Below are 13,130 nucleotides of genomic sequence, written 5' to 3'. Positions count from 1 at the left end.
ATACACACATATGTATACATATGTGTGTATACATATATGTACATATATACACATACACACGTGTGTGTGTGTGTGTGTGTGTGTGTGTGTATAAAATGGCTGAGTAGTATTCCACTATATGGATTTACTACATTTTGTTTATCCATTTGTGAGTTGATAGGCATTTGGATTGTTTCCAGTTTGGGGCTATTATGAATAATGCTGCTGTAAACATTTGTGTACAGCTTTTTGTATAGACATATCTTTTCATTTCTCTTGGGTAGATTACCTAGCAATAGAATTGTTGGGTCATATGGTAACTCTATGTTTAACATTTTGAAGTACTGCCAACCTGTTTTCCAAAGTAGCTGCAGTATTTTACCTTCTTCCCAGCAATGTATGAGGAGTCTAGTTTTTTCATATCCTCACCAACACTTATCTTGTTTCTCATTTTTTGATATAGATGATAACCATCCTAGTAGATCTGAAGTAGTATCTCATTATGGTTTTGATATGCATTTCCCTAATCACTAATTATATTAAGAAAGTTTCTGTATTCTTATTGTCCATTTGTACACCATCTTTGGAGGAATATCTGGTCATATCCTTACCCATTTTAAAATCGAATGATGTGTCTTTTAATTATTGATTTCCAAGTGTTCTTTATATATTCTGGATACAAGTTCCTTATCAGATATAAGATTTACAAATATTTTCTCCCATTTTGTGGGTCGTCTTTTTACTTTCTTGGTGGTATTGTTTGTAGCATAAAAGATTTTGATAAAGTCTACTTTTTCTTTCATTGATAGTTTGGTATCGTATCTGAGAAACCATTGCCCACTCCAAAGTAATGAAGATTTACTCTGTGTTTTCTGGGAAGCGTTTTATAGTTTTAGCTTTTAATTTAGGTCTCTGATCCATTTTGAGTTAATTTTTGTGTTTGGTGTGAAGTAGGAGTCCAACTTTATTCGCTTGCATGTGGATCTCAGTTGTCCCAACACCATTTATTGAAAAAACTACTCTTTCCCCACTGAGTTGTCTGGGCACCCTTGTCAAATATCATAAATGTAGGATTCTGGACTCTCAGTTCTATATCACTGATCTTTTGTTAAACATTTGCATTAATATTTTAAAATTTTATTTCCAGGGATTTCCCTGGCTGTCCAGTGGTTAAGACTCTGCACTTCCACTGCAGGGGTGTGGGTTCAATTCCTGGTTGGGGAACTGAGATCCTGCATGCCGCATGGCCAAAAATTTTTTTTAAATAAAATAAAAATTTACTTCCAGAAGTGATGACTTTTTCTATGTGAAATGTTTTTCTTTTTACTTTTAAAAATACTGCTAGGTAGTAGTAATCTACCAAAATAGATGTAGTTATTAAGAAAGAGGCTGTAAGCTATTTTAGGCAGAAAACTTTGAAGTATATAAAAATTTAGGCATTGAGTGGTAGCTCTTTTTGCTTAAATAATAGTTTTTATATTGCTTACTTATTTAAAAATGGCTAATATTTGAAGTTGCTAGACAAAATGTTTATACATGTACATTAATGTTATGCAGACCAAGAAAGTACTGAAAACACAGGTCCAGGAAGTGGTGCAATTCAAATAAGTATGAAATTTACTTGAGTAAAGAGAGGCTGTCTTCTGTTGTATCTGTATTCTGTTGCAAATAGCTGTTGTTAAAAACTACAGGAGTAACATTTCTGAAACCATTAATGATTCTGTATTTTATGATTTTTACACTATGACTCTTATATGTTGTCTGCACACCTTTTCATCGTTCAGAGGCTGCACTGCTGCTTGAATTTATTTTGGATAGCAGAGAGCCCATAAAGTGCTTATAATGATGCGTCCTTGGCTTCTTGTCATCCTCATGTTTTATGTGCATGTTACTAAACAAAGGGTTCCCCAAACTGCTTTTATTTTGCAAAAATGCATTTTCATGTGTTTGTGCCAGTGCTATAGTTTCCTGTTATATGGCATATAGGCAATGAACATATTTTAGATATTAGGCTGATGACTTTGACTTTCATTTAGGAGTCTTTGTCTGAAGTGGAAGAAAAATACAAGAAAGCCATGGTTTCCAATGCACAGTTAGACAATGAGAAGAACAATTTGATATACCAAGTAGATACCCTCAAGGATGTTATTGAAGAGCAGGAGGAACAGATGGCAGAATTTTATAGAGAAAATGAAGAAAAATCAAAGGTAATTGCTCATCTTACATCATGCCTTTCTCTGGGGTCAGAAAATTAAAACCTGCCATTTAAGAAGTACTGGGTTTGATGGGAGAGCACAGCATCCCCGGGAATGATATTTCCATCACAACTGATTGGTGCAAGGAAATTGACAGAACGTAAGATTGCAGGTCCTGAAATGTTTTCCTTTCTTAATTTTTATAAGATTTAACTTATTTTCATAAGGGGAAGCTTATGACCTCCTTTAGTTTCTGAAAATAGAATACAGCTCAAATTTTATCTTTATTTTCTATCTCTTAATTGGGACAATTACAGTGAATTACTTCTTCCTGCTATAACTGGCTGGAATTGCCCAAAGCTCCAGAGGCTTTCAGTGAGGTAGTTCATTTTGTTCTCTTTTCTTTTCTTTTCTTCTCTTTTCTTCTCTTCTCTTTTCGTTTCTTCTCTCATTTTTCAAGAGAACCTGTTTTCTAAATGGTTGGAGAGACGGCTTTAACCAGTTATTTAAAAACTGCAGTGTGGAGATGTGGGTCAAAAATCAACAGATGTTTTCTTTAGAGGTTTGTAAGCTATATTGTTAAAATGTGCAGATGGAAAATAAAAGCCACTGCCCAAGGCCTGGATTTGCCTTTTGACAACTGCAGAAAACAAGTTGGGTTCTCTTAAAAGCTTACTGGATTTTTAAAAGCGTTTTAGTCAGTCCAAGCAGAGGACAAGTGGATATTACTGTCAAGAAATGCGTTGCCAGTACATTGCAAAAGTTTTAAAAATAATAATAATAATTTAGGAAATAAGCTTTGGTGAATTGTTAGAAACAACAACAATCTGTATCTGTACATAATAAAGGGAGAAAAGCTGTTAATATAACCTCTAAGGGACCAGCATTATTACTGTAGACTCTGTAGGAATTTCTTTCCTTGAGCACCAAAAATGCTCATTCCAGCCTGTTTTGGTCACTTTTAAAGTATTAGGAAGTATTTGTAGTGGGTTTGGGGAAAGGAGGGATGAAGAGGCAGAGTGCAGGAGATTTTTAGGGCAGCAGTACTATTCTGTATCATAGTATAATGGTAGATACATTATACATTTATCAAAACTCATAGAATGTACAGCACTGAGAGTGAACCCTAATGTAAACGGTGGGCTTTAGGTGACAGTGATGTGTCAATGTAGGTTCATTGATTGTAACAAATGTACCACTCTGGTTTGGGATGTTAATAGTGGGGGAAGGCTGTTCCTAAGGGGCGGGGAGAGGAGTGGGAGTATATGGAAACACAACTTTCTGCTCCATTTTGCTGTAAATCTAAAACTCCTTGGAAAAAAATAGTGTCTATTAACAAAAATGTTAAAGTAAGAAAACTTGTGTCTAGATAAAGTGACAAAGAGGCCTCTGGGTATTTTCATATTGATGACAGTGGCTCATTGAAGATTTGGTGACAATAGATGTTTCCTCTTTGATACTTCCTGTATCTCATAGGCCAATTGTGGAGTGTCTGAGCTGTCATACTTTTCTTAGTCCTTGGACTCCTTTTTTGCCTTCCCACACATTTTTCTTAGCTATTTCTGGCTCTTTGCTTCTAACAGATTAGAAGAAAATCTCATGCTAAGTATTTAATGATCAGTCCTAAAACGAGTTCTTATCTTTCCATCTCCTCAAATGTCCTTGAGCATTTTAAAAATAAAAAAAAGTCCTTATGATAAGCTATTTTAACCAACTTCATTTTTCCCTCCTATAATTTTCTAAGATGCAGAGATGTCTTAGTATACAGAGAGTTGTGGCTTTTCAGTTTGTTTTTGTTTTTAAATCATGTGCTTTGTGATTTTGAAAAATCTGTATGCTTTTTTTTAATACCCTGGGGATCTGCTTCAGGTACTGTGATGCAGAAGACTTTGTGGTTGTGTCTCTCTCTGCTGTACCTTCACCCTGAGCTCTCTTCTCCTAAACAGATATTGCCTCGTGCAGTAGATGTTCCTGTTCAGAGTCATACAAAGAGGTCAGGCACTCTGGTATGTTTCATTATAGCAGCAGATTGTGAGGGCAGAGAATGATATTCATACCATTTTTCAAAATGTCTTTAGTGTTTCCTGCTGGAATTATGGTAACTGCATCTTAAATATTGTCTCTATACCTACTTCAGGGACAGAATGCCTGATTAGGAATGTCTCAGGTGTATTATTCTTTTCTTAATAGCTATTCATTATAGTAGGGAATTTTTTTCCTTTTTTTTTTTAAGCTTATCTGAGATTTAATAAAATCTTTTATGGCAGATTTTAAACATACAAAAAAAAAAAAAAAAGAAGAGTATAACAAACTCTCCTGAACCCATTACCTACCCCTAACAAACCATCAGTGTATGGCCAATTTTGCCCTGTCTACTTCCCCCACTCACATTATTTGAAGCAAGTCCTAAATACCCCATATTTTAATATGAATTTAATATGAATTTAAATGATATGGACTTTCTTTTTTTTAAATATAACAAGACCATTTCACATCTGAAAAATTAATAATAATTCTTTCATATTACATATCCTGTCATTGTTAAAATTTCAGTTGTCTCAATGTCATAAATGATTGTTCTTTTTCGCACTTAAAAAAACAATCAGGATCTAGATAAGTTCCACACATTGGAATTAGTTGTCATGTCTTATAAGTCTTTTTATTTATAGGTTTCCTATCATCTCTTTTTTTCCCTTGCAATTTATGTGTTGAAGAAACTGGATTGCTTTTCTTTTAACAGTTTCTGACAGTCTTGGGGATTTTGCTGTTTCATTACTGTCGTTCTTTACCATGCTCCTTTTTCCTCTGTATTTCCTGTAAATAGTTAGTTAGGTTTAGAGGTTTAATCAAATACAGGTTTAGTCTACTTCATAGAGAAGTAGACTAAACCCTTCAGGAGGCCCAGATGTATGGCTCCTCTCTCTGTGATGCTGTAGCTGGATACTTATATCCATTAGCTGATTAGGGGTTGCAAAATGAGATATTCTAATTTTATCATTACTGTTTTCTTTCATTTTCTTTTATTGTTTTAAAACAGCTTTATTGAGATATAATTCACATACCATACACTTCATCCATCTTAACTGTACAGTTCAGTGGCTTTTTGGTATCTTCACAGACAAATTCAACCATCACCACAATTTTAGAATATTTCATCACATCAGAAAGCAATACTGTACCCTTTAGCTGTCTCTCACTCCCCTCAGCCCTGAGTAACCACTATTCTACTTTCTGTCTCTATAGGTTTCCCTTTTCTAGACTTTCATATTAATGGAATCATATAATTTGTAGTCTTTTATAATTGGCTTCTTTCACTTTGGTTAATATTTTCAAGTTCACCTGTGTGATGCATGCATCAGTACTTCATTCCTATTTATGACCTAATAATAGTCCATTGTATAGGTATACCACATTTTGTTTATCCATTCATGTGTTGATGGACATCTGGTGTTTTTTCACTTTTTGTCTATGATGAATAATGCTGCTGTAAACATTTGTGTACAAGTTGTTGTGTGGACATAAGTCTTTCTTTCTTTTAAATATACACCTAGGAGTGGAATTGCTGGGTCATATGACAACTCTATGTTTAACCATTTGAGGAATAACCAGACTCTTTTCCAAAGCAGCTGCACCATTCCCTCCAGCAAGTGTGTGCAAGTGTAAGCAGGTTCTGATTTCTCCACATCCTCACCAACACTTGTTTTTATCTGAGGTTTTTCCTAGCCATTCTAGCAGGTGCGGTTTTGCTTTGCATCTCCCTGATGACTAATGATTTCAAGTATGTTTTGATATGCTTACTGATTCTTTGTACATCTTCTTTGGAGAAATGTCTGTTCAGATCCTTTGCGCATTTTTAAATTGTATTATCTTTGTGTTACTGCATTGTTAGAGTTTGTATATTCTAGATACAAGTTCCTTATCAGATACATGGTTGGCAAATATTTTCTGCCATTCCATGGGTTGTCTTTTCACTTTCCTATGCTTTATTTATTAGTGTAAGTCCATCTTTAAAGAGAAATTTCCCCTCATCTCTTATTACTCAATGAGACAGTTTACATAGGAAAGGCAGGATTAAAACTTGATTCTTTTCCTTTGTTTACAAGTTTTCAAAATAAGGAATTGGTTGTTTGGCATCTTCTCATAGTGCCCAATTATTTTTTAAAAAATCATGATGAAGGCAAGAATTCAAGCATTTGATGATTTCAATCCATTGTAGCTTTTATTCTTATTGATTTTCAGGTTATCCCACCTTTAACTAATGTGAACATCTTCAGGTTGATTCCCAAGTAATTTTGATCTGAGTCTAATTGGTTGTGATAGCTTCTTTGCTGTCTAGCACAAGAAAGTGTTCTGGACTCGTCTGGTACATTTCCTGCTCCAGACCTGAAATCAGCTGTTAGTACAAGGACCCCTGGTTCTCTTTTAGTGGAGCAGTGTGGGTGCTAAGGGTGTACTTGCCACCAAGATGGTAACTGTTTATAGACCTTTTTAGTGGTTATATCAGGGAAATATGTATATGGGGTATTTTTTTTTGTTTTTAAAGTCAAAATATGTTATGCTTATACTTCTAGTTTATATTCAGGATGTAGGGCTTTTACTTGACCTCCTTTCTCTTATATATGTGTATCTCCTTCTTCCCACACTACCACTCCCAGGTCTCAGAGTCACTAGGGACGCTAGTAATTATGTTATAGTATATTTTCATTGCTTTATCCCACAATACCTAGAATAGCAATACCAACATTACCACCAACAGTATAATTACTGAAAATAGTTAAAAGTTTTTTTGTTTTTTTTCTTTTTGGTTGTTATTTTGCTTCTAGGTTATGTATAGTACAACCATTGTTTTTAAAAGTTACTTTAAGTAGTTTCTCTGTGCTTATACTACTAACTGGACGTATATAGCTAGGTTCGCTACGTTTTATTTTCAATACTTAGGAATTGCTTTTTAAATTTTTATTACGAAATTACTTTTAATTCTGGTAAAAGCATATAACAAAATCTACCACCTTAACCATTTTAAAGTGCACATTTCAGTAAAGTTTATTCACATCGTTGTCTAAGAGATCTCCAGAACTTTTCATCTTGCAAAACTGAAACTCTGTCCCCATTACACACCTCCCCATTCCTCCTCCTCCAACTCCTCACAACCACCATTCTACTCCCTGGCTCTGTGAGTTTGACTCTTATAAGTACCTAATATAAGCAGAATCATATAATATTTGTCTTTTTGTTACTGGTTTATGTAACTTACCATAATGTCCTCAGCGTTCATTCATGTTGTAGCATGTGTCAGAATTTCCTTCCTGAATACTATTCCACTGTATTTATGTACCACATTTTGTTTATCCATTCATCTGTTGATGGAAACTTGGGTTGCTTCCACAATGAATTGCTTTTAAATTTACTTTTGTTTTACAATTTTGTGAATTATTTACACAGATCTGAATCAAATCAATAAAGAAAATATATTCAAAGAAGTCAGTCTTTTGTCTCTTTCTCTTCATCCCGATTTCTTCCTTCCTTAAGGAAATTTTTTTAACATATTTATTGGAATATAATTGCTTTACAATGGTGTGGTAGTTTCTGCTTTATAACAAAGTGAATCAGCTATACGTATACATATATCCCCATATCCCCTCTCTCTTGCATCTCCCTCCCACCCTCCCTATCCCACCCCTCTAGGTGGTCACAAAGCACCGAGCTGATCTCCCTGTGCTATGTGGCTGCTTCCCACTAGCTATCTGTTTTACATTTGGTAGTGTATATATGTCCATGCCACTCTCTCACTTCGTCCCAGCTTACCCTTCCCCCTCCCTGTGTCCTCAAGTCCATGCTCTATGTCTGCATCTTTATTCCTGTCCTGCCCTTAGGTTCTTCAGAACTGATTTTTTTTTTTTTTTAGATTCCATATATATGTGTTAGCATACAGTATTTGTTTTTCTCTTTCTGACTGACTTCACTCTGTATGAAAGTCTCTAGGTCTATGCACCTCACTACAAATAACTCAATTTCATTTCTTTTTGTGGCTGAGTAATATTCCATTGTATATATGTGCCACATCTTTATGCATTCCTCTGTCGATGGACACTTAGGTTGCTTCCATGTTCTGGCTATTGTAAATAGAGCTGCAATGAACACTGTGGTACATGACTCTTTTTGAATTATGGTTTTCTTAGGGTATATGCCCAGTAGTGGGATTGCTGGGTCGTATAGTCGTTCTATTTTTAGTTTTTTAACTGGTCTCCATAGTGGCTGTATCAGTTTACATTCCCACCAACAGTACAAGAGGGTTCCCTTTTTTCCACACCCTCTCCAGCATTTATTGTTTGTAGATTTTTTGATGATGGCCATTCTGACTGGTGTGAGGTGATACCTCATTGTAGTTGGTTTTTTTTTTTTTTTGGAATTTTATTTTATTTATTTTTTATACAGCAGGTTCTTACTAGTCATCACTTTTATACACATCAGTGTATACATGTCAATCCAATCTCCCAATTCATCACACCACCACCCCTACCCACCCCCCCCCCGCTTTCCCTGCTTGGTGTCCATACGTTTCTTCTCTACATCTGTGTCAATTTCTGCCCTGCAAACTGGTTCATCTGTACCATTTTTCTAGGTTCCATATATATGTGTTAATATACTATATTTGTTTTTCTCTTTCTGACTTACTTCACTCTGTATGACAGTCTCTAGATCCATCCACGTCTCTACAGATGACCCAATTTCGTTCCTTTTTGTGGCTGAGTGATATTCCATTGTATATATGTACCACGTCATTTTCCATTCGTCTGTCGATGGGCATTTACGTTGCTTCCATGACCTGGCTATTGTAAATAGTGCTGCACTGAACATTGGGGTGCATGTGTCTTTTTGAATTATGGTTTTCTCTGGGTATATGCCCAGTAGTGGGATTGCTGGATCATATGGTAATTCTATTTTTAGTTTTTTAAGGAACGTCCATACTGTTCTCCATAGTGGCTATATCAGTTTACATTCCCACCAACAGTGCAAGAGGGTTCCCTTTTCTCCACACTCTCTCGAGCATTTTTTGTTTGTAGATTTTCTGATGATGCCCATTCTAACTGGTGTGAGGTGATACCTCATTGTTGTTTTGATTTACATTTCTCTAATAATTAGTGATGTTCAGCAGCTTTTCATGTGCCTCTTGGCCATCTGTATGTCTTTGGAGAAATGTCTATTTAGGTCTCCTGCCCAATTTTGGATTGGGTTGTTTGTTTTTTTAATATTGAGCCGCATGAGCTGTTTATGTATTTTGGAGATTAATCCTTTGTCCGTTGATTCGTTTGCAAATATTTTCTACCATTCTGAGAGTTGTCTTTTTGTCTTGTTTATGGTTTCCTTTGCTGTGCAAAAGCTTTGAAATTTCATTAGGTCCCATTTGTTTATTTTTGTTTTTATTTCCATTACTCTAGGAGGTGGGTCAAAAAAGATCTTGCTGTGATTTATGTCAAAGAGTGTTCTTCCTATGTTTTCCTCTAAGAGTTTTATAGTGTCTGGTCTTACATTTAGGTCTCTAATCCATTTGGAGTTTATTTTTGTGTATGGTTTTAGGGAGTGTTCTAATTTCATTCTTTTACATGTATCTGTCCAGTTTTCCCAGCACCACTAATTGAAGACACTGTCTTTCCTCCATTGTATATCCTTGACTCCTTTGTCATAGATTAGTTAACTATAGGTGCGTGGGTTTATCTCTGGGCTTTCTCTCCTGTTCCATTGATCTGTATTTCTGTTTTTGTGCCAGTACCATATTGTCTTGATTACTGTAGCTTCGTAGTGTAGTCTGAAGTCAGGGGGTCTGATTCCTCCAGCTCCGTTTTTTTCCCTCAAGACTACTTTGGCTATTCGGGGTCTTTTGTGTCTCCATACAAATTTTAAGATTTTTTGTTCTAGTTCCGTAAAAAACTGCCATTGGTAATTTGATAGGGATTGCATTGAATCTCTAGATTGCTTTGGGTAGTATAGTCATTTTCACAATATTGATTCTTCCAATCCAAGAACATGGTATATCTCTCCATCTGTTGGTATCATCTTTAATTTCTTTCATCAGTGTCTTATAGTTTTCTGCATACAGGTCTTTTGTCTCCCTAGGTAGGTTTATTCCTAGGTATTTTATTCTTTTTGTTGCAGTGGTAAATGGGAGTGTTTCCTTAATTTCTCTTTCAGGTTTTTCGTCATTAGTATATAGGAATGCAAGAGATTTCTGTGCATTAATTTTGTATCCTGCAACTTTACCCAATTCATTGATTAGCTCTAATAGTTTTCTGGTGGCATTTTTAGGATTCTCTATGTATAGTATCATGTCATCTGCAAACAGTGACAGTTTTACTTCTTTTTTTCCAATTTGTATTCCTTTTATTTCTTTATCTTCTCTGATTGCCATGGCTAGGACTCCAAAACTATGTTGAATAATAGTGGTGAGAGTAGACATCCTTGTTTTGTTCCTGATCTTAGAGGAAATGCTTTCAGTTTTTCACCATTGAGAATGATGTTTGCTGTGGGTTTGTCATATATGGCCTTTATTATGTTGAGGTAGGTTCCCTCTATGCCCACTTTCTGGAGAGTTTTTATCATAAATGGGTGTTGAATTTTGTCAAAAGTTTTTTCTGCATCTGTTGAGATGGTCATATGGTTTTTATTCTTCAGTTTGTTAATATGGTGTATCACATTGATTGATTTTCATATATTGAAGAATCCTTGCATCCTGGAATAAATCCCACTTGATCATGGTGTATGATCCTTTTAATGTGTTGTTGGATTCTGTTTGCTAGTATTTTGTTGAGAATTTTTGCATCTATATTCATCAGTGATATTGGTCTGTAATTTTCTTCTTTAGTAGTATCTTTATTTGGTTTTGGTATCAGGGTGATGGTGGCCTCATAGAATGAGTTTGGGAGTTTTCTTTCCTCTGCAATTTTTTGGAAGAGTTTGAGAAGGATGGGTGTTAGCTCTTCTTAAATGTTTGATAGAATCCACCTGTGAAGCCATCTGGTCCTGGACTTTTGTTTGTTGGAAGATTTTTAATCACAGTTTCAATTTCATTTCTTGTGATTGGTCTGTTCATATTTTCTATTTCTTCCTGGTTCAGTCTTGGAAGGTTATACCTTTCTAAGAATTTGTCCATTTCTTCCAGGTTGTCCATTTTATAGGCATTGAATTGCTTGTAGTAGTCTCTTAGGATGCTTTGTATTTCTGCGGTGTCGTAACTTCTCCTTTTTCATTTCTAATTTTATGGATTTGAGTCCTCTCCCTCTTTTTCTTGATGAGTCTGGCTAATGGCTTATCAATTTTGTTTATCTTCTCAAAGAACCAGCTTTTAGTTTTATTGATCTTTGCTATTGTTTTCTTTGTCTCTATTTCATTTATTTCTGCTCTGATCTTTATGATTTCTTTCCTTCCACTAACTTTGGGTTTTGTTTTTTCTTCTTTCTCTAATTGCTTTAGGTGTAAGGTTAGGTCGTTTATTTGAGATGTTTCTTGTTTCTTGAGGTAGGCTTGTATAGCTATAAACTTCCCTCTTAGAACTGCTTTTGCTGCATCCCATAGGTTTTGGGTCATCGTGTTTTCATTGTCATTTGTTTCTAGGTATTTTTCGATTCCCTTTTTGATTTCTTCAGTGTCTCTTGGTTATTTAGTAGTGTATTGTTTAACCTCCATGTGTTTGTATTTTTTACATATTTTTTTTTGTAATTGATATCTAGTCTCATAACGTTGTGGTCAGAAAAGATACTTGATATGATTTCAATTTTCTTAAATTTACCAAGGCTTGATTTATGACCCAAGATACGATCTATCCTGGAGAATGTTCCATGAGCACTTGAGAAGAAAGCGTATTCTGTTGTTTTTGGATGGAATGTCTATAAATATCAAGTCCATCTTGTTTAATGTATCATTTAAAGCTTGTGTTTCCTTACTTATTTTCATTTTGGATGATCTGTCCAATGGTGTAAGTGGGGTGTTAACATCCCCTACTATGATTGTGTTACTCTCGATTTCCCCTTTTATGGCTGTTAGCATTTGCCTTATGTATTGAGGTGTTCCTATGTTGGGTGTGTAAATATTTAACAATTATTGTATTTTCTTCTTGGATTGATCCCTTGATCATTATGTAGTGTCCTTCTCTGTCTCTTGTAATAGTCTATTTTAAAGTCTATTTTGTCTGATATGAGAATTGCTACTCCAGCTTTCTTTTGATTTCCATTTGCATGGAATATCTTTTTCCATCCCCTCACTTTCAGTCTGTATGTGTCCCTGGGTCTGAAGTGGGTCTCTTGTAGACAGCATATATATGGGTCTTGTTTTTGTATCCATTCAGCCAGTCTATGTCTTTTGGTTGGAGCATTTAATACATTTACATTTAAGGTAGTTATCGACATGTATGTTCCTATTACCATTTTCTTAATTGTTTTGGGTTTGTTTTTGTAGGTCTTTTACTCCTCTTGTGTTTCCTGCCTAGAGAAGTTCCTTTAGCTTTTGTCATAAGCTGGTTTGGTGGTGCTGAATTCTCTTAGCTTTTGCTTGTCTATAAAGGTTTTCATTTTCCATCAAATCTGAATGAGATTCTTGCTGGACAGAGTAATCTTGGTTGTAGCTTTTTCCCTTTCATCACTTTAAATATGTCCCGCCACTCCCTTCTGGCTTGCAGTTTCTGCTGAAAGATCAGCTGATAGCCTTATGGGGATTCCCTTGTATGTTATTTGTTGCTTTTCCCTTACTGCTTTTAATATTTTTTCTTTGTATTTAATTTTTGATAGTTTGATTAATATGTGTCTTGGCATGTTTCTCCTTGGATTTATCCTGTATGGGACTCTCTGTGCTTCCTGGACTTGACTATTTCCTTTCCCATGTTAGGGAAGTTTTCAACTGTAATCTGTTCAAATATTTTCTCAGTCCCTTTCTTTTTCTCTTCTTCTTCTGGGACCCCTATAATTC

At 35.3% G+C, this 13,130-nt stretch overlaps 1 protein-coding gene across 18 annotated transcripts in view; it reads left to right on the top strand.

Annotated features, from left to right (window-relative positions):
• LRRFIP2 (LRR binding FLII interacting protein 2) overlaps window positions 1-13,130 on the top strand; it is a 119,533-nt gene that overhangs the window by 76,836 nt on the left and 29,567 nt on the right. For all 18 annotated transcript variants that reach the window (XR_009542894.1, XM_060162379.1, XM_060162395.1 and 15 more), the window contains one exon: window positions 2,016-2,186. Coding sequence is in view for 17 of the 18 variants with exons in the window: in XM_060162379.1 (XP_060018362.1) it covers window positions 2,016-2,186 (171 nt within the window). In the remaining variant the exon portion in view is untranslated. The remainder of the gene's footprint in view (window positions 1-2,015; window positions 2,187-13,130) is intronic.

This window comes from Lagenorhynchus albirostris, chromosome 10 (genome assembly GCF_949774975.1).
Source record: "Lagenorhynchus albirostris chromosome 10, mLagAlb1.1, whole genome shotgun sequence".
Classification (NCBI taxonomy): Eukaryota; Metazoa; Chordata; class Mammalia; order Artiodactyla; family Delphinidae; genus Lagenorhynchus; species Lagenorhynchus albirostris.
This window is presented reverse-complemented; position numbering and strand designations above follow the sequence as displayed.